The sequence below is a fragment of the Carcharodon carcharias genome, chromosome 17, assembly GCF_017639515.1.
Source record: "Carcharodon carcharias isolate sCarCar2 chromosome 17, sCarCar2.pri, whole genome shotgun sequence".
In the NCBI taxonomy this organism is placed as follows: Eukaryota; Metazoa; Chordata; class Chondrichthyes; order Lamniformes; family Lamnidae; genus Carcharodon; species Carcharodon carcharias.
In genome coordinates, this window is record NC_054483.1 from 89024628 (window position 1) to 89045331 (window position 20704).

A 20704-nucleotide genomic window follows, 5' to 3' on the forward strand; every position below is an offset into this window, starting at 1 on the left:
TAGGATCAGGAGAAGTTAAAGTTTCCCCGCTGCATCTCCATAATATAACCCTGTTCACAGGGCGCAAGTGATCTGCCATCAGCCAGCCAGGAGTCAGACATTCACATATGCTATGTGAGGATCTATGTCCCCACTGCATGTCGTCATCATCCTCCTGGAATTTAGGGTCTATGGGCATCCGCTGCGAGTCCATGACAGAAGCCCTATCACAGAGGGTATGTGCACTGCCATCAGCCAGCCAGGAGTCAAATGTTCACAGAAGCAATTTGAGAATCTATGGTGTCTCCTCACTGCATGTAGTCATCATTCTCCAAGAATCTAGCAGCTATGAGGGCCTCCTGAGTGCCCCTGCCTCGTCTGGCCACATCATTGCCCTCAAGGACCTCCTCACCCTCATTCCTGTCAATGTCTCCTCATCGGAGGAGACGTGCAGCTCCTTCATCTCCTTCTCCTCAGACAGCTCCTCTCCCCATTGCAATGCCAGGTTGTGAAGGGCACATCAAGCGACACCATGTGTGACACCCTCTGGACTTTGTTGCAGAGCTCACCAGACCAGTCCAGGTACCAGAATCTCATTTTCAACATTCCAATGGTTTGCTTCACCAAGACGTGAGTTGGAGCATGAGCCTCACTGTACCTTCGCTCTGCTGCACTCTGAGGTGTCATCTGCCACACCCTTTGCAGGTAGCCCTTGCCCCCAAGGACCCAACCCTGCAGCCTCTGTGGGCCCTGGAAGACATCAGGGGCCTATGACCTTGTGGGAATGTAGGAGTCATGGACCTGCAAGATTAGTTTGTGGTGGTCAGACCCCAGCAGAACACTCAGCGAGTGGAAGCCCCTGCGGTTGACGTATCTGACCGCTTGTAGCCAAGGAGATCTGAGCGCCATTTAAGTGCAGCTGATGGCACCCTGCACCTGTGGGAAACCTGAGATCTGGGAAAATCCCAGTGCTCTTGCATCCTGACCGTCCTGATCCCGGGCGAAATGCACAAAGTTGTGTGCCTTCACGAAGATGGCATCTGTGACCTCATGGATGCATCTGTGGGTGGAGGCTTGCGATATACCACAGAGATCACTTGTGGAGCCCTGAAAGAAGCGACTGGGGTAAAAATTGAGCACTGCGGTCACTATCATGGCTACTGGCAGTGGATGCCCTCCATTTCTCCATCGCACCAAATCCTGCAGCAGGTGACAGATGTGACTGACCAATTTTCTGGACATGCACAGTCTTCGGCGACACAGGTTCTTGGTCATCTGCAGGAATGACAAGTGCCGTTTGTAGACCCTGGTCCTAGCTAGGTGCCAACTAGCAATGTTTTATTGTGGCTTTTCGGTAACATGCGTGGGAGGCCCAGCTAACCCTTCTTCCTGAGGGTGCTGCGCCTCCTCTGCCCAGCTGGGCACCTCTGTCACTGTCTTCTCCTTCGGCTCCACTCTCTGTAAGCCATGAGGCATTCAGCTAGGTCACCAGGCTCCATGTTCCCAATGTACTCCTCCTGCAAGAAGAAAGAGAGATGGGTGAGTGTACTAAGAACCTCTCTTTTTTAAGTCTGAAGGCCCCTTAACGCATCCCAGAAAGGGCTGGCCACCAGTTGGATGGTTAAGAGTTTACTTGGCTGCCCGAAACCCCACCCAACTCTACCCAATTCTACTTGACCGATTGGCGGCAGCTTTGCCCACTGGACTCCATGCTGTGCTCTCACCTCAGACAGAGGGATTCTCCTAACCCACATTGCAATGCTGCACTGTTAGCTTCAACCATGGGAGAGACTGGTCCAAACCCGAATTATGACAATGTGAGTGCCTCCACCAGTGACTGCTCCATGACCAGCTTTCGCAAGGAGATTGTACAATGTGCCCTGTCACCCAATTGTTCTGCAGTCCACTAAAAATACTGATTAGTTTGCAATCTGTGCTCAAGGGGTGAAAAGCTTTGGAATACTTGTGGCAATTTCATGCCTCTGTGTTGCTGAGTGGGCAGATACGCTAGAGGCCTGACTTCAAGCATGTCAATGCGGCTGTGCCTGAACTGTCTCAGCTGTGGAGGAATGGTCACTTAGTACAAGGTTTCTCTAATGCATGGCTGGTTCCCTCCAGCCCCCAAAACCCCTGCATGAACTTGTGCACTACAATCAACCACAGTATAGCATTTGCTCTGGCACCACACTGTCAACCAGCTGGGAAAATGCGACTTGCCTGTGTCCTTGCCCGAATGCTTGGCGCTTCAGCCTTGAGGTCCAACAGGTGAACCTCGTGAGTGCTGCGCAACATTACTCTGCACTCGCCTCTGAGTTCCCCTCAAAGTTTAGCTTGCCAGGTGCACGCCTTATAAACACTGTTGTGAAACACATCGGCATGCGTGCTCGGATGATCCAGTGCTTCGGGATGATTCTGGCGAGCTGGGCTTATAATGATATTGAGATGTATTACAATGAACTTCCCGACGTGCGGCAGCGGGAAATGTGGCCCGCCACTGATGGGCGGAGCAGACAATTGCAAACTGGTTTCACGACGTGGTGAAATCGATTTTTGGTCTTCCCGCCAGATTGTTGGCTCACATCCACCATGACGCCCGACGCCAGCAGGCACGGAAAATTCCTCCCTGGCTCTTGGACAAGGCTCAATTTCTATGACGTGTTTGATCACTCGTGTATCAGGAAGCTCAGGATGTCACGACACCTGCAGCCCCTGAGAAGGGCTGCTGACTGCTGAACTTGGTGATCACGTGTTACGAGTGGTGTTAAAGACATCACACTCTCAATTCTTTTGCCTCAGGTCTTTCCAGTGTTCTGACATATCCAAGATCTCCTAGTCAGCCACCCACATAAATAAGAGAGGTGACTGATAGCTTGTTTGCCAGGACTGGAAATGATGCCAACTTTGCCTGTGGTGGTGCCAGTCAGAATGAGTGAGCTCATTGTGGCTCAGGCTGACTTCCTACAAATGCAAGGTGCCATCGACTGCACAGTCAAAGCAATCCAGGCATCCCAGAACAATCATCGAATATTTGTCATCCGTAACAGCTTCCATTCCATCAATATGCAGCTGGTGTGCAACTACAGAAAGATTTTTAAGCAGTTTTGCACAAGATTCCCAGGCAGCTGCCATGATGGTTTCGTCCTGCAGCAGTCCAAGCTCCCTGATTTACTGTACCTTCAGCAGGTTCATAAATCTGGTGACAAAGGATAACCAGTGGAAATTTGACTCGTGACACCATCAAAAACCCCAGCACTGAAGTTCAACAGTGTTACAATGGATGACATATCAGCATTGTGTGATATTCAAGTAATGGAAAATGCTGGAAAAACTCAGCAGGTCTAGCTGCATCTGTGCTGAGAGAAACAGAGTTAACGTTTCGAGTCCTTACGACCCTTCTTCGGAGCTGAAGAGAAGTGGAAATGTGATGAGATTTATACTGTTTAAGGTCGGGGGGTGGGGCAGGTGGAGCTGGATAGAAGGCCAGCGATAGATGGGGACAAAGGAGGGATTGACAAAGATGTCATGAACTGAAGGACAAAGGGAGTATTGATGGTAGTGGCTGGTGCTAAAAAAGGTGCTATTAGTGACATAAAGGTAAGGAAGCAGAACGTGATTACAGCAGAACAAGGGTCGCATTGTGTGAAAGAACAACATGGAACAAGTAATAGATGGCCCTGTGGGGGATGGGGTGGGGTGAGCGGGTGATGATGGGGAAAAAAGATAGCAAATGGGATAAAAAAGGGGATAAAGCCATGGATAAATGAATAAAACTAAAAATAATAATAAGTGGATGAAAAATAAAAATGAATGTAGAAAAAAGGGCATTGAAAAAGGGGTGAGCATGGTGGAGAGAGTTCATGGTCTGAAGTTGTTGAACTCAATGTTAAATCCAGAAGGTTGTAAGGTGCCTATTTGGAAGATGAGTTGCTGTTCCTCCAGTTTGCGTTGGGCTTCACTGGAATATTGCAGCAGGCCAAGGACGGACACGTGGGCATGAGAGCAGGGTGGAGTGTTGAAATGGCAAGCTGGTCTGTCCGCAAGCATGACCCAGACCTTCCGGTCGCTTGTTATTTCAGTACACCACCCCGCTCTCATGCCCAGATTTCCGTCCCTGGCCTGCTGCAATATTCCAGTGAAGCCCAACACAAACTGGAGGAACAGCACCTCATCTTCCAAATAGGCACCTTACAGCCTTCTGGACTTAACAATGAGTTCAACAACCATGAACTCTCTCCACCATGCTCACCCCTTTTTTTTAATCCCGTTTTTCTACATTCATTTTTAATTTTTATCCACTTTTTTAAAATTCATTTATCCGTCGTTTAACCCCCCTTTTTTTATCCCATTTTCTATCCTTTTCCCCACCATCGCCTGCTCCCCCCCCTCCCCATCCCCCACAGGGCCATCTGTCACTTGTTCCATGTTGTTCTTTCACACAATGCTACCCTTGTTCTGCTATAATCACATTCTGTTTCCTTACCTTTATGCCACAATTAGCACCTTTTTTAGCACCAGCCACTACCATCAACACTCCCTTTGTCCTTCAGTTCATGACATCTTTGTCAATCCCTCCTTTGTCCCCACCTATCACTGGCCTTCTATCCAGCTTCCACACCCCCCCCCCCCGCCCCCCAACAAAACAGTACAAATTTCATAACAAAAACAGAATTGCCTGGAAAAACTCAGCAGGTCTGGCAGCATCGGCGGAGAAGAAAAGAGTTGATGTTTCGAGTCCTCATGACCCTTCGACAGAACTTGAGTGAATCCAAAAAAGGGGTGAAATAAAAGCTGGTTTAAGGTGGTTGGGGGGAGAGAAGTGGAGGGGGTTGGTGTGGTTGTAGGGACAAACAAGCAGTGATAGAAGCAGATCATCAAAAGATGTCACAGACAACAGAACAAAAGAACACGTAGGTGTTAAAGTTGATGATATTATCTAAACGAATGTGCTAATTAAGAATGGATGGTAGGGCACTCAAGGTATAGCTCTAGTGGGGGTGGGGGGAGCATAAAAGATTATAAAATATTTAAAAATAATGGAAATAGGTGGGAAAAGAAAAATCTATATAATTTATTGGAAAAAACAAAAGGAAGGGGGAAGAAACAGAAAGGGGATGGGGATGGAGGAGGGAGCTCAAGACCTAAAGTTGCTGAATTCAATATTCAGTCCGGAAGGCTGTAAAGTGCCTAGTCGGAAGATGAGGTGTTGTTCCTCCAGTTTGCGTTGGGCTTCACTGGAACAATGCAGCAAGCCAAGGACAGATATGTAGGCAAGAGAGCAGGGTGGAGTGTTAAAATGGCAAGCGACAGGGAGGTTTGGGTCATTCTTGCGGACAGACCGCAGGTGTTCTGCAAAGCGGTCGCCCAGTTTACGTTTGGTCTCTCCAATGTAGAGGAGACCACATTGGGAGCAATGAATGCAGCAGACTAAGTTGGGGGAAATGCAAGTGAAATGCTGCTTCACTTGAAAGGAGTGTTTGGGCCCTTGGACAGTGAGGAGAGAGGAAGTGAAGGGGCAGGTGTTACATCTTTTGCATGGGCGTGGGGTGGTGCCATAGGAGGGGGTTGAGGAGTAGGGGGTGATGGAGGAGTGGACCAGGGTGTCCCGGAGGGAACGATCCCTACGGAATGCCGATGGGGGGGGTGAAGGGAAAATGTGTTTGGTGGTGGCATCATGCTGGAGTTGGCGGAAATGGCAGAGGATGATCCTTTGAATGCGGAGGCTGGTGGGGTGATAAGTGAGGACAAGGGGGATCCTATCATGTTTCTGGGAGGGAGGAGAAGGCATGAGGGCGGATGCCCGGGAGATGGGCCGGACAGGATTGAGGGTACAAATTTCATCATATTTCCACTTCTCTTCAGCTTCAAAGAAGGGTCATACGGACTCAAAACGTTAACACTGTTTCTCTCTCCACAGATGCTGCTAGATCTGCTGAGTTTTTCCAGCATTTTCTGTTTTTGTTTCAGATATCCAGCATCCGCAGTATTTTGCTTTTATTCAAGTAAAGGCACGTGTTCATACAATGGATGCGGCGCATTTGGTATGACAGTACATAAAGGTAAGGGAGAGTAGGAATGCTGGATGGATATATGGGGATGCCAGGAACTGCATAGAAAGTGAAGGATGGGTCCACCCGCAAGGTACTTGGGTATGAGGAGTTATGTGATGGGAGTAGGTAAGACAATGCAATGATGGGACTGGAGTGATGCACACAACAGCGTGTACTCATTTTTTCTGATCTGGTAAGGTCATTAAACCACGTTCTGCATTGAAACTAGGAATGCAGCACAACATCTCCTTTGCTACATCGAACTGTACCTTCTTGATCTCAGCTGCAGGCTTCCTCCTCCCACTGCTAGAGAAGAGAATCTCACTTCTTTCCTCACACCCCCAGTGACACAACCAAGGAGGTATCAGTTAAACAGGTGTAGCTTTTGCCTTCTGGACTCCATTCTGACACCTGCAGTTCTCTGACACAAACGCCAACTCCTTCAATTTGTATGTTTGGAGTGTCCCTGGAGTTGAGGTTATGCTATACAGGCCCACATCACACCTGCTGCCAATAGTTGGATAAGAAACCCAGGAGAAAAGTGATAATGATGTGGCTGAGTTAAAAAGCCACTGACATGCACACAGCACTTACTTCCAGTTCTCCCTTACACAATCAAAACTCCCCACTTCCAGCGCACTGCCAACTTAAAATCGGGGCCAGCGTTTCAAGGATTGTACTGTTCCAAAAATCTGATAAATGGTTGCAAATTAAATACCGCCAGTATGGAGCCATTTTTGAAAACGTTCCTCACTAATTAGAAACAATTTTAAAAATGCTGAATGATAAAACAGTATGCTCAGCACTCCTGATATATTGATACTATTTTTCAGAATACTAGTTATTCCCTTCAGCAAATTTAAGGAAAACCACCCTTTACCTGCTGACAAACAACCCCTCCTCCTGTTCTGTAAGTGCATTGTGCTTCCTGGTATGTACCCTGTCAAACCCATTTGATAGTCACATGGAAGCGAGAGTTCAGTGCTTATTTACATCAAACCTCCCAATGACAGATCAACCAGCTGATGCCACTGTCATTTTGATATTTATAAACATCAAAGTGTGGAAATAAAGTGTGATGCCACACTTGTTCCTCTTTAGAATGCCATTGCAAGCTTAATATGCTCACTGGATAGGAAGGCCTGTGACTGTACTGTGCATCTGAACAGCCCAAGGTCAAAACACATATTACTACCTTCAGTCAAAAGCTGGTCACTCTCCTCTGACCAGAATTCATAATTTATTCATCTGGTATAATTTTATATCACAATTATTGTCAACTTATGTTACAGCTGCAATGTTTTATTGATACCGGGTAAACATACTGTCTAAAAATTAAATGGTGAGATTTAACAACTGTTGTGACAACACTGAAAAGTATCTTATTAGGTGCACAGGCTTTTTTGTGGCTGGTTATTCATGCCCACTACCCTACCATAGACCCTTCCCCATTTCCCCTGACTTTGTACTTGCTTAAATACCAATCATATCTAGCATTGTCCAGTTCCAATGAAAGGTCATCGACCTGAAACATTAAATCTGTTTCTGTCTCCATAGATGCTGCCTGACTTGTTATGTGTTTCCAGAATTCTTCTGGTTTTACTTCAGATTTCCAGCATCTGCAGTATTTTACCTTTGTTACTAGTGATTAGTCCACCACCTGTAAGGCACAAGTCAGGAGTGTGATGGAATACTCTCCGCTTTCCTGGATGGCTGCGATGCACAGCTGCAGCAGTGTGTACTATCTACAAGATGCACTACAGGAACTCTCCAAGCCTCCTTCAACAGTACTTTCCAAACCCGCAACCTCCACCACTCAGGACAGGGGCAGCATGCTCATGGGAACACCAGCATCTGCAAGTTTCCCTCGAAATCACAACACCATGCTGATTCAGAACTATATCGCTGTTCCTTCACTGTCGCTGGGTCAAAATCATGAAACTCCCTTCCTTTCAGCACTGTGGGTGTACCTACGCCACATGGACTGCAGCAGTTCAAGAAGGTGGCTCACCATCAACTTCTCAAGTGCAATTTGGGGTGGACAACAAATACTGGCCTTGCCAGTGACGCTCACAACCCATAAAATTATTTTTAAAAGTTCTTGGGTTTCCATGTGTAATGTTACGACCTATTCACCAATTAACATGATGTTATCACTGGTGGCAGAATATCACCAGTCATTGTGTTCCAAGAAACATATATTGAATTGCCCGCATGCAGTGAATGGAGAAAAATGGGGTGAAATGATCACACCCCATTAGGCAGCTTGCCAATTTTTCAATCTGTTAGCTTAAGAGGATGGACATTTGGGTTGGTCCATTGCACATGTCAGATTCACTATTTATTTTTTATGTGCTGCAGCCATATAATCCACAACACCCAGACATAGGAAAAGGAAAATATGCCTCCTATACTTGAACAAGCCACACTGGTACCTCTTTGCAGCGGTAAAAAGAGTCATGTGTCATGTATACTGCAGTGTAAAAATATATTTAGATAAATTTAGATTCAATTAAACAAACATTTTTGTGGTAAAATTAAAGAAAGCATATTGTTGACAAAACAAATGATTGTATGTGGACCAAGATGAATTCGAAATATAATCAACCATTCAAATCCTAACTGCATGAGTTACAAAAGGTCTTTAAAATATGGAAAGAAATGCCGGAAATGCCATTTAAACTTCCATATTTCGCACAAGAGCATGAAATTGTTGCATAAAGCCATCTCCACCTTATGTTTGTAAATTTTAACACCAGGTCAGAAAGACTCAGTGTGAAATAACTGCTTTTCTCTTTTATTTATGCACTATTTGATACTGCAAAGGACAATGTCTGAAATCTGAAAATGCACGCTGGATACATGACTTTTGTTTATCTGTCAAAGTCCAGATGTCACAGCCATTTGCATTGGACATTATGGCTCATCTATGTTTTTGCTGAATAGTTTGTTGTAGGAGTCAAATGAATGGCCCTATCACCTTAAACAGAAATCTGCGTGCAACAGTGCATGATATCTGAAATTTGATGGGTAAACATTTAAGTTAAAACTTTTATACATAGAAAATACATACGCAGCTGATCTCCCAGGGCAATACTTAGAGAGAGTTAGAGGATATGCTAAGTGTGCAGAAATGAGCACGACATTTAAAGAAAGTATATATGTATTAAAGACCTTCAACATATGCAGGAGATGGCCGAAGGCATTACGAAGCTGAGGGGCAAAATATAATGATTTACAACAACAGAATTAGTTAATTAAGTAAATCAGAGTTGAGAAGGCGGGTCAGTAGATATAGCAGAGAATCTATGAATTGAACAGTATTAATGTTAATGATTAAAATAAACAATGGTTATAAATGAATACTGCAAAGGCTATGGGCCCTGACAATATTCCAACAATAGTACTTAAGTCTTGTGTTCCAGAACTTGCCACGCCCCTAGCCATGCTGTTCCAGTACAGCACTGGCATCTACCTGGCAATGTGGAAAATTGCTCAGCTATGTCCTGTATACAAAAGGCAGGACAAATCCAACCCAGCCAATTACCAACACATCAGTCTACTCTTGATCATCAGTAATGTGATGGAAGGGGTCATCAATAATGCTATCAAATGGCACTTGCTTAGCAATAACTTGCTTACTGACACTCAGTTTGAGTGCTGCTAGGGTCACTCAGCTCCTGACTTCATTACAGACTTGGTTCAAACATGGACACAAGAGCTGATCCAGAGGTAAGGTGAGAGTGACTGCCCTTGACATCAAGGCAGCACTTGACCGAGTGTGGCATCAAGGAGCCCAAGCAAAACTGGAGTCACTGGGAATCAGGGGGAAAACTCTCTGCTGGTTGGAGTCATATCTAGCACAAAGGAAGATGGTTGTGGTTGTTGGAGGTCAATCATCTCAATTCCAGGACATCATTGCAGGAGTTCCTCAGGTAGTGTCCTTCGACCAACCATTTCAACTGTTTCATCAATGACCTTTCTTCCATCGTAAGGTCAGAAGTGTGGATGTTCGCTGATGATTGTACAGTGTTCCACACCAACTGCGACTTCTCAGATACTGAAGCAGTCTATGTCCAAAAGCAGCAAGGCCTGGAAAATATGCAGGCTTGGGCTGACAAGGGGCAAGTAACATTCATGCCACACAATTGCCAGGCAATGATCATCTCCAACAAGAAAATCTAACCATTGCCCCTTGACATTCAATGGCATCACCATCACTGAATCCCCCACTATCAACATCCTGGGGGTTACCATTGACCAGAAACTGAACTTGACTAGCCATATACATACTGCAGCTACAAGAGCAGGTCAGAGGCAAGGAATTCTGCAGTGAGTAACTCATCTCCTGACTTTACAAAGCCTGTCCATCATCAACAGGGCACAAGTCAGGAGTGTGATGGACTATTCTCCATTTGCCTGGATGAGCGCAGCTCCAACAACACTCAAGAAGCTTGACACCACCCAGGACAAAGCAGCCCTCTTGATTGGCACCCCATCCACAAACATTCACACCCTCCACCATCAACGCACAGTGGCAGCAGTGTGTACCATCTACAAGATGCACTGCAGGAAACTCACCAAGGCCCCTTAAATAGCACCTTCCAAACCCATGACCGCTATCATCTAGAATGACAAGAGCAGCAGATACATGGGAACACCACCACCTGGAAGTTCCCCTCCAAGCCATTCACCATCCTGATTTGGAAATATTCCTTCATTGTCGTTGGGTCAAAATTCTGGAACTCCCTCCCTAACAGCACCGTGGGTGTACCTACACCACATTGACTACAATGGTTCAAGAAGGCAGCTCACCACCACCTTCTCAAGGACAATAAATGCTGGCCTAACCAGCGACACATACAACCCATGAATGAAGTAAAAATAAATAAATAAACAATATCAGAGCCACAGAATAATATGAATAATATAATATTGGGGAGCAACAACACAACTGCAGAATTAAATAAATAATATTGGGGCAAGGAATAAAATAAATACTATTATGACCAGATATTAAATAAAATCAAGACCAGGAATGAAACAGATAATATCAAAACCGAAGAATTAAATTGGAACTGGGTATTTAACAAATTCTATTGGAGCCACTGAATGAAATAAGTAATGGTGGGAAGACCCGAACTACTTGTATCAGAGCAGCAGCTATTGACAGCTATAGTGACAGGCAGATAGGCTTTACCTGTTATAAAAATGTCAACTATAACTAACTATACAGTCCTCGTTTCTATGGACTGGATTTTACAGGGAGGCAGGAGGTGTAGTGGGGCAGCCGGCGGCCAATGCACCTGAAAGAAGCCCCCCATACAATCATAACACACTATGGGCAGGTTAAGCTAGGTGAAAATGGGTCTTCTGTCCCTTAGTAGGAGGAGGTCCCTCACTCGAGAGCTGCCGGCCAATCAGATTGGTCCGGGTTCCATTTCCAGTCCCAACAGCGTCAGAACTCAGAAGTGGGTGCAGGCCACTGCAAGCAGGCTCAGGAAGAAGAGGAGCTGGATGTCGGGGTCAAGTAAATCTGTCCTTTTTGGGCGGGGAGGCATTGGGCAGCTTAGGGAGGGGCAGTGGTTTTGGAAGCCAGGTGAGAGAGGGGGCAAAATTTTGGGGGCTTGCCCCTGACCCCCTCTTCCTTCCTGCCTTTTAAACACTTGTCTTTAAAGAACAGCAAGCCCACTCGCACCCACCTTCGCACATCAATCGTATTATGGCGTGGGCAGTATATTATCCTGGTCAATTGGCCTTTGAAAAGCTCAGTTGACCCTTAATTATTTAGTGTTCTGGGAGACAGCTCAGGATGGGTGGGAAGGTGGTGGGCTCCCCTCTTTTTTCACATGCTCTCTCTTGCCAAAAACACACTCGTTGGAAGGCCATAAAATCTAGCCCTACTGAGCCACGAGGCACATTTCACTGTTTCTTATGGACTAACGAATGGAAAAGAAGTAATCATATTTCAATAATTTCAGCAATTTCATAATAACAGCAGGGTAGCCTGGTTTGGAGATGGGGCTTTTCATTACAAATGGAACTTGACTATCTTTGGAAGGTTTTTAAGGTTAACCACTGGTGCTATAAAAGGATTCTGTCTTTATTTACACTTTCATAATTAAGCTACTCAACTGAGACATATATGTAACGTAATACAGGCCAAAATGGCTTGATATGCAAGTTACAAGACAATAACTCATTGTGCATTAGAATGCAGTTTAGCTGAAATACAAGTATTTCTAAACGTAACATGTTGCGGAGTGGGGGAATTAGTGGTTATATTGGCTAATCCCCCTTAAAATAGGCATAGGGATTGCAGTATGATTATTCATAGTATTGCAGACTGCACAATAAATTTGTTTAGATTGCTGATTTAAATGATTGCTGCATTCAGTTACTGCTAGCCATACTGTTCATTGGCTACACACATCAGCAGTGACCTAACATCGCAAGTGGTTAGCTCTTCTTAAAGGCTGGAAAAAGTGGTGTGAGTTTTTGGAAAGTGAATCTGGGCCGTGATACTTTGAGCAATGGCCAAACATACGGGAGTGCGTACACCAAAATTTTCGGATAATGTACGGGAGGCCGGGGTACAAGATGTGGTATTAAGGAGAGACATCATGACCCTAAGGAGGAGCAGGGAGTCCTCCAGACATGTGCTTGGGAGGGAGCTAGAAGAAGTTGTGGCAGAGATGTTTTGGATTTCCAGCATCCGCAGTTTTTTGTTTTTATCAATGCCAGGTGTGTTGCTCCAAGAACATGAATGCAGTGCAGGAAGAAGTTTAACAAACTCACACATTTGTAAAGGTGAGTGAGTTTATCTTCAAATGGCATATCCTAACTACCGTCCTCATCCACTTCTCAATTCTCTATATCCCCATCACCCATCTATCAACAATCTCTATAAATTAGTACTCAACCCTTCAATTCATGTACTTTACCTCACCCTCATACAATTAGCACTGTTGCAAGCCTCGCACCCACAACTCACAACTTGCACACACTGGCAGTTATTCAACCATAACAGCCACATTTCCCAAACATATTGCAGGACACTCACTGGCACACTTATCCCTTTCTTGCAGAAGAACCAAAAGCAGCAGGAAAGAATTGGAGGAGAACAAGCACTTCCATGTGTTTTAACCTCGATTAAGGAGACACTTTTGGCCATCACAGGAACTGGTATCACTGGGGCCGTGGCTGCTGGTACAGCTGAACACATCAATGATGATGGTATTCGCATAGTTCATTCTCCTTCTCTCACCCCTCATTTCAAAATTTCTTCTACCTCACAATCTGCGTATGGTGTAAGCATGCACTTCTTACTTCCTCCTCTCCCCTCACAACAACCCAACCGATGTCCCTTTTGACATTTCAGATACCCAAGAATTGGAACCTTTGCAGTCAGAGTAGGAAGAGGAAAAAGACAATGAAGATGAAGAGATGAACCTTATACTTGCAGGTACCAGCTAAGAGACTGACACTGCGTATATTTAAAAGCTAGGATAAAGGAGAGCTCTGCATATGGCAACACACCAAGTACAAGTGCGGAGGTGTCAAGGTGGGAGGATAAAGCACAGTGCTGGTGCCAGTTTGCCAAAGGATGAGGCTGCAGACTAGTTCTTATTGTTTCAGCAAAAAGGAGACAGGTGAGGATTTTGTTGAGCCAGATCACATAAAGTCAGTGGGTATAAATAATAAAATGCTTTGTTCATTGCAATGCACACCAGAGTGCATGATAACAAGAAGCATGGAAGAGTCCAGAATCAACTAGCACAGGACTTTGTGCCAGAGTTTGGAGCTCAGGTTGGAACAGGTGGTCACCTCCATCAAAGTACCTGTGGAACCAACCATGGTGCAGCACCCGATTCCCCAAGTCACACCTTCCGTTACATCACAAACAGCTTCTATCAAAGATCTGACAATTGCCTTGGCAGCTCAGACTGTTGCCATTTTGGCTTTGGATACCTGTGTTCCAAGGCAACACAGCAGAAAGTGGACAATGTGATGGTCAGTGATAGAGGAAAGGTAATAAATACAGGACCATTGATGAATTGACAGATGTGATTGAGGTTACTAGGATTATTCTGGGGAAATCCAGGCTGCAGAAACATTGACTGAGGATGCCAGTGGTGAGTTCTATAATATTATCTGTGGTGGCATCACTCACATTGTAAGCCAGTTGTCCATACGCATGTGGTTCTGGACCACAATTATAAACTTATGTTATGTTATGAGTAGTTAACCCTTGTCACTCTGATGCAAACCTTTGACTTGCCATGGTGGTCAGATACAGGTGACACGGAGGACTGCACAAAATGAAGGAAACATGACTGTTGCTGGGATGATGCACTCCTCAGCTGCATATTGCATTGTCTGTGGTCGCACACAAGCTGCACAATGAGGAATGCAATCCCTTTCAGTTCATGAAAATGGCCAAGTTCACATAAAGCACACACAACACAACGTTCAAGCAATGAATGTCATCCTGCATCATGGGGAAGCTTCCAATCCATGCAAACCCTTGTGCTTGTAAAACCTATGTGTCTCGAGCAAGAGGGAATGAGACTAAATTGTTTCTCGATGTATGGTAAGCCTCAATGATGTCCCTTACACAGCAGAGCACTGCAAACTGTGAGATATCGCTTACATTGCCAGCAGCATTCTAGAAGGAGCCAGATGCATAAAAATTAATAGTAATGGTGATTTTGCTCTTCTTTGAAATTGCACTTCTGGCTGCAACAATTGGTCAATTTCAGTTACGACCTCTTCATGGATCGAAGACCTCTTAAGCAATGGTCCCCGCTGAAATGGCGCCCTGTGTGCTTCCCACAAGTGTGTGCACTTATGTTGGGCTTCATTTTTGAGTTTTAGGTGGCCATGTAGTGTCTAAAGACATACATCATACAGTCCAGATTAGTGCCTCTTGCATTTACAGGGCCAGTATTGTGATTTTGCCACCAGCAATTTTCTAAAAAGAAATCTGTTAAACAAAATTAAGTTCAGCATTTCAAAACAAAAACAGAATTACCTGGAAAAACTCAGCAGGTCTGGCAGCATCGGCGGAGAAGAAAAGAATTGACGTTTCGAGTCCTCACGACCCTTCAACAGAACTGAGTGAATCCAAGGAAGGGGTGAAATATAAGCTGGTTTATATAAGCTGTGTGTGGGGGGGTGGTTTGAGTGGGGGGAGAGAAGTGGAGGGGGTTGGTATGGTTGTAGGGACAAACATTTCAGCATTTCAAATCTGGATAGTCAGAGCAAAATACAGCCTGACCCAGTTGAGCAGCCAGAACCGGGATAAGAACATATACAGTAAATTTATCATCACCTACATCTCTGCAGCTGATCTGGACTAAAGAAGTCCAAGGAAATAGGCTAGGTGCACATCAGTGCAATTATTATATAAAAATATAAAAAGTAACTCTTGCAGAAGAGGGTACAATGTACTTTCTTCTGAACTGCTTCTTTCTGAACTTTTTTTAAAACTGCTCTACAAATACAGTGTAATCATTAACTTAATGTACATAGGCCCTTCATCTAAAATAAAGCAGCCGTCACATTGCTTTGCCTACTTGTTACAGCCCCTTTTTTCTGGACCACAGTATGAATTTCTTCCACTTAACATGTCCAGACATGTTGATCTCAGTAATTTCACAGTTGAAATGAATTTTGTAATATGTGTTCATTCTAAGCGGCCCTCCCTTCCCCTGCATGCACCCCTATGTAACTGCAATTATGTTAAACCTTTCACACATAATTATGGAAGGGATTATTTCTGTTCCCTATATTGACCCAGTACAGCACACTGAATACGTCACTCGAACAGTTGTTTCCTTTTTGTGTGCACTCTATAAAAAATTGTAATTGATAAAAGTTTCCATCAAAACCAAGCTATAAACAATAAACAGATGATCTAAACTATACAGGGGAGATGATGATGTAGCGGTAGTGTTATTGGACTGGTAATACCAGGCCAATACTCTGGGGACACAGTTTAATAAATCTGGAATATAAAGTTAGTCTCAGTAATGGTAACCATGAAACCATTGTTGATTTTGTAAAAACCCATGTGACTCAGGCCTACATCTGACTCCGGGCCTCAGCAATGTGGTTGACTCTTAACTGCCCTCTGAAATGGCCTAGCAAGCCACTCAGTTTCAAGGGGCAATTAGGAATGGGGAATAAATGCTGGCTTTGCCAGTGGCACCTACATCCCATGAATGAATAAAAAAATACAACTAATATGGCTGGTAAAGCCAATGACAATGACACAATTTAGTTTCACCTTTTAAAAGAAAAGTGGTGATTTTCTGAATGTGCACTTCTGGTACAGAGCTTCATATACTAGCAACACATATTAGAAAAGTGCAGCATCACTCCCTTCAATTTTCTGCCTATCAGAAACTTGTGGGAATTCCTTCTGGCGTTGAGGCATGGTAGGCTTGCCTCACTTTTACTCTATTTAATGCCCTAATCTAAATACAAGGCAAATTGCTAATATTTGTTTCTGATAATACCCATACTACAGCTGCAGAATATATGTATCTTCCACATCATTAACTACTGTGCCACCATCCTCCATCCCAACCGCCATATTTCCCTAAATGAGATTATCCAACAGTCCAGCCCAAAGATCTCATTCTGGCATTGAAAGTTGGCAAGACATGGTTGAAGTGACGTGAAGTGGACACATCATCCATCTGTTATACATTCCTCCATTTGCAATTACCTCAATGTTTAAATCAAGGAACTGTTCAGCCAACTAAGCAAGACAACAGAAAGGGGAATTGAATTAAGAAAAGAAAGTCAGAATGACCACACCAGCCAGAAAATGTTGCTTAAATGCAGTTTCAATTTATGGAGGTTTTAGATGGAAAAGCCAGAATTCTGTATAGGAGGACACATATACACTGTTCCCTTCCAACTGTCACACAAGCTAGTGTTCCCAAACTGAATGCATACAAACAAGAATAAATATATATTCAATAATCTACAGTATTGAGCACTTTCCTTGTAATCAAAACAGAGCATATCCCTGAGAAAAAGAAAGCGATTTCATACACAAAGTAATTTCATATTTAGTACAAGAATATTAAACAAATCTCCTTGTTTAACGGAACAGAACTATACAAACGAAATATACCTCAAATGAACTGTATTTAGCAGATGGAGATTTTTAAAAACTGCTCCAGTTGTTAATGTTGCAGTAACAGGTCATAAATAGGATCGTAAACTGGGGCAGTTATTAAGTACAAAATATAAAATAAACAGCTTATTTCTTAACCTTCAGAGGAAATTGTTTTTGGAATCTAATCCTATTAATAAAAAGAATGGGCATACATATAGAGAACAGTTTGATCCTCAGATGATGATCTCAAACTGTAGTTAAACTGTGTGTTCCATGTGAATTTGCAGCGAAGCAGTTTCCTGTGTGTATTAATACAGAACTAATAGTCTGACTTGAGAATCACGTTGATTCCTGAGTGCTTAAAAGCCACATGGTATGCAATCCTTCCTATGAGAGCCACTCAAAATAGGCTGAGTTTGTACCACAGAGGTAATATTACAAAACTGGGCTGTTGGTGTTCAGCCTCACCAAATGGGTATCCACTTATTTATTAAAAATAATGACTGAAAATCATCGGGGAGAAGGAGGACAAAATTCCCAATAATTGTTCCTGGCAGGTTAGCCTCTAACTGGAAGAGTAATTTTCTAAAATTACTCTGTAGGTGTAATGTAACTCCAGCAGTTACTATTAATCATCTTTTTTAAACATTACTAAAGTAATAATACCAAATAATACAATGCAAGTAATCATGTTCATTTTACTTTGTTTCTATTGTCATCTGCGAACATTACATGCCTGTTTTGAATCAATATCCATATAAGATAACACAGTACTCACATAAGCATATGTTTTAAATGTCCAGAATGAACCATGGTGCAAGAAACAAGCAAAGTACATCCACAGTTGAAATCACCTACTGGCATATGGCTACAGAGGCGGATGAAGGTGCGTCAGCCACTGAACGCAAGTAATAAAGACACAGCTTGATGCTTGTAGTGACGCTTGGGTGATGATAAGACTATTTTCTTACTGCCTAAGAAGCGTAGATAGGGGTGGAGGAGAGGTGCAGATAAAGCCTGAGGAAATTGCTGAGTGGAGTGAGACCCTGAGCTTTTCAAACTCCATGTCTTGCTCATTCAGACTGGCATGTTCTTCATATAGTTGCACTGGTGTGAAGGCTGGGACATGCCATTGCATCATCTAATGAGAAAACTACCTGTTTACATTCTGTGACTCATAATCATCTGGAGGATAGTACCCAAGCATGCATTTGGAAAAGTCAGAGGGGATGGGGGAGTGGAATAAGGATAAGACCATGCATAGTTCAATCCAGCAGAAAGCGAGAGATCCCTGCCAGGCCCAGGAGTCATGCATTCAAAGGTGAGCAGGCTTTAGCAGCCCTTCATAACAAAATTTTGCCCCCAGTCTGGCACAAGTCACTCAGAAGCTAGGGAGCCTACCTCCAAAGTGCTCATAATCCTGAGACTGGAAGGCCACCTGGGATCAAGAGCTCAAGTCCTTAGTAAGTAGAATTAAGTAGTGCTTTCCCCCAATCAATGGAGCAGGGGGTGGGCAGAAAATCTAGTCCATTGTACCTGGAAGAGGCAGAGAAAACAGAGGAATACTTTGGTCTTTGCTGTTCTTATTTTCTTCAACACAGAGAGGTGGGTTGACATATTCAAATGTTACTGTAAAGCACATTAACTGAGAGCAGAAGAGCCGTCTCAATAAAGGGGGAAATTCACATCAGCTGTTGACAGAATAAACAGGCACCTTATATCATTGCAGATTTTATCAGTGAAGAACTAGAGTTAATTTGTGATTAATTTGAAGAATTCCATAGTAAAGGTACACACAGGATATGCATAGTTAACCTACTCCATTCTCAGGGTTTACCACAGCCTTCAACGATTTAATATGTTTGCAACACACATTGCCCAGGTGAGAAGAGGAAAAGATGTCGTTGGATCTGGTTGTTTGCCATGGTGATTCTGTTTATATAACAGCACACTGCTGCCGTTCCTCCAAAACCTCGCCATTACTAATCTGCTTTGGTAATATGAGGAGTTTACTGAGATTTAGACCCAAGGTTCAACAATGCACGTGTCAATAAATCACAGGTCATTAAACAAATCTACTGGAAAATGCAAAGGGCTAGAAACCCTCAGCCCATGAGGTGGGGGCCACGTTTGGGGGGAGGGGGCTCAGGCTCTGGGTGGGAGGGAGGGATTAAGTCCCGGTGGGGGGAGGATGGGGGGAAATCAGGTGGGAGGGGTGGGAGGATCAGAACCCAGGGAAGGGGGGATCAGGCACCAGTAGGGGAAAGGATCAGACCCCTGGGGGAGGGGAGAATCGGTCACCAGTAAGGGTGGGGGGGGGAGAGACAGACCCTGGGGGAGGGGGGGTCAGGCACCAGTGGGGGTGAGGGGGGGAAGGATCAGATCCCAGGGGAGGGGGGGATCAGGCACCAGTGGGCAGAGGGTGGGAGGATCAGATTCCAGGGGAGGGGGGGATCAGGCACCAGTAAAGGGGGGGAGACAGACCCCGGGGGAGGGGGGGGTCAGGCACCAGTGGGGCAAGAGTGGGAGGATCAGATCCCAGGGGAGGGGGGGATCAGGCACCAGTAAAGGGGGGGAGACAGACCCCGGGGGAGGGGGGGTCAGGCACCAGTGGGGCAAGAGTGGGAGGATCAGATCCCAGGGGAGGGGGGGATCAGGCACCAGTAAAGGGGGGGAGACAGACCCCGGGGGATGGGAGGTGGTCAGGCACCAGTGGGGAGAGGGTGGGAGGATCAGACCCCAGGGGAGGGGGGGATCAAGCACCAGTGGGGGGGAAGGCGGATCAGACCCAGGGGGATCAGACCCCGGGGGGGGGGAGGGTGATCAGACCCTGGGGGGAGTAGGGGATCAGACCCCAGGGGAGATCAGACCCCGTGGGGGGAGGGAGGGGGAGAATGAGGCCCTCACGCCCCGAGGGGAGGGAGGAATCAGGTCCGGGGTGGGCGGGGAGGCCAAGGGACGGGGCGAGACTGATCCGCTCCCTCTAACCCGCGGTCCCCACTGCCTCAGCCGCAGCCTCGGGTGCACCTACCTTGCAGGCTCTCCTCCTGATTGCTGGGCCGTTCGCTCATGGTGCCGGATCTGGAAAACTCGACTGCGCTCCGCTCGGACTCCGGCTCTGACTCCGGCTCCGCTCGATCCTGCGGATGTAAACAAAGTTTTCCCGATGTGTCAAGAAGAACTGCGGCCAATCGGCAGCGAACGGAAAGAACCGCCCGAATTGGGCCGAGCGCTTCCGGCGAAGATTGTAGGATCTGGGCGGGGCTAGAGGGAACTACAAGGGGGGGGGGTGGAAGAGAGAGAGGGGCGGGGCTAAGGAGGCAGGAGGCGCGGCTGCACAGTGAGAAACGGGGTACATAGAGGGGCGGGGTTAAGGAGGCAGAGGGGAGAAAAGGGGCGAAAAGGGGCGGGGCTTCAGGGAGACGTGGGGTACAGAGAGAGGCGGGGCTAAGGAGGCAGGGGGCGGGGCTTCACGGAGAGACGGGGCAAAGAGAGAGGGGCGGGGTTAAGGAGGCAGAATAAAAGAAGGGGCGGGGCTGCAGGG

General features: G+C 45.5%; 1 protein-coding gene across 1 annotated transcript in view; it reads right to left on the reverse strand.

The window, feature by feature from the left end:
- Positions 1–20423, reverse strand: part of bnip3 (BCL2 interacting protein 3) — a 68727-nt gene extending 48304 nt beyond the window's left edge. The window contains exon 1 of the mRNA XM_041209761.1: positions 20192–20423. Within this exon, the coding sequence (XP_041065695.1) occupies positions 20192–20231 (40 nt within the window). The 5' untranslated portion in view covers positions 20232–20423. The remainder of the gene's footprint in view (positions 1–20191) is intronic.
- Positions 20424–20704: the final 281 nt, after the last annotated feature.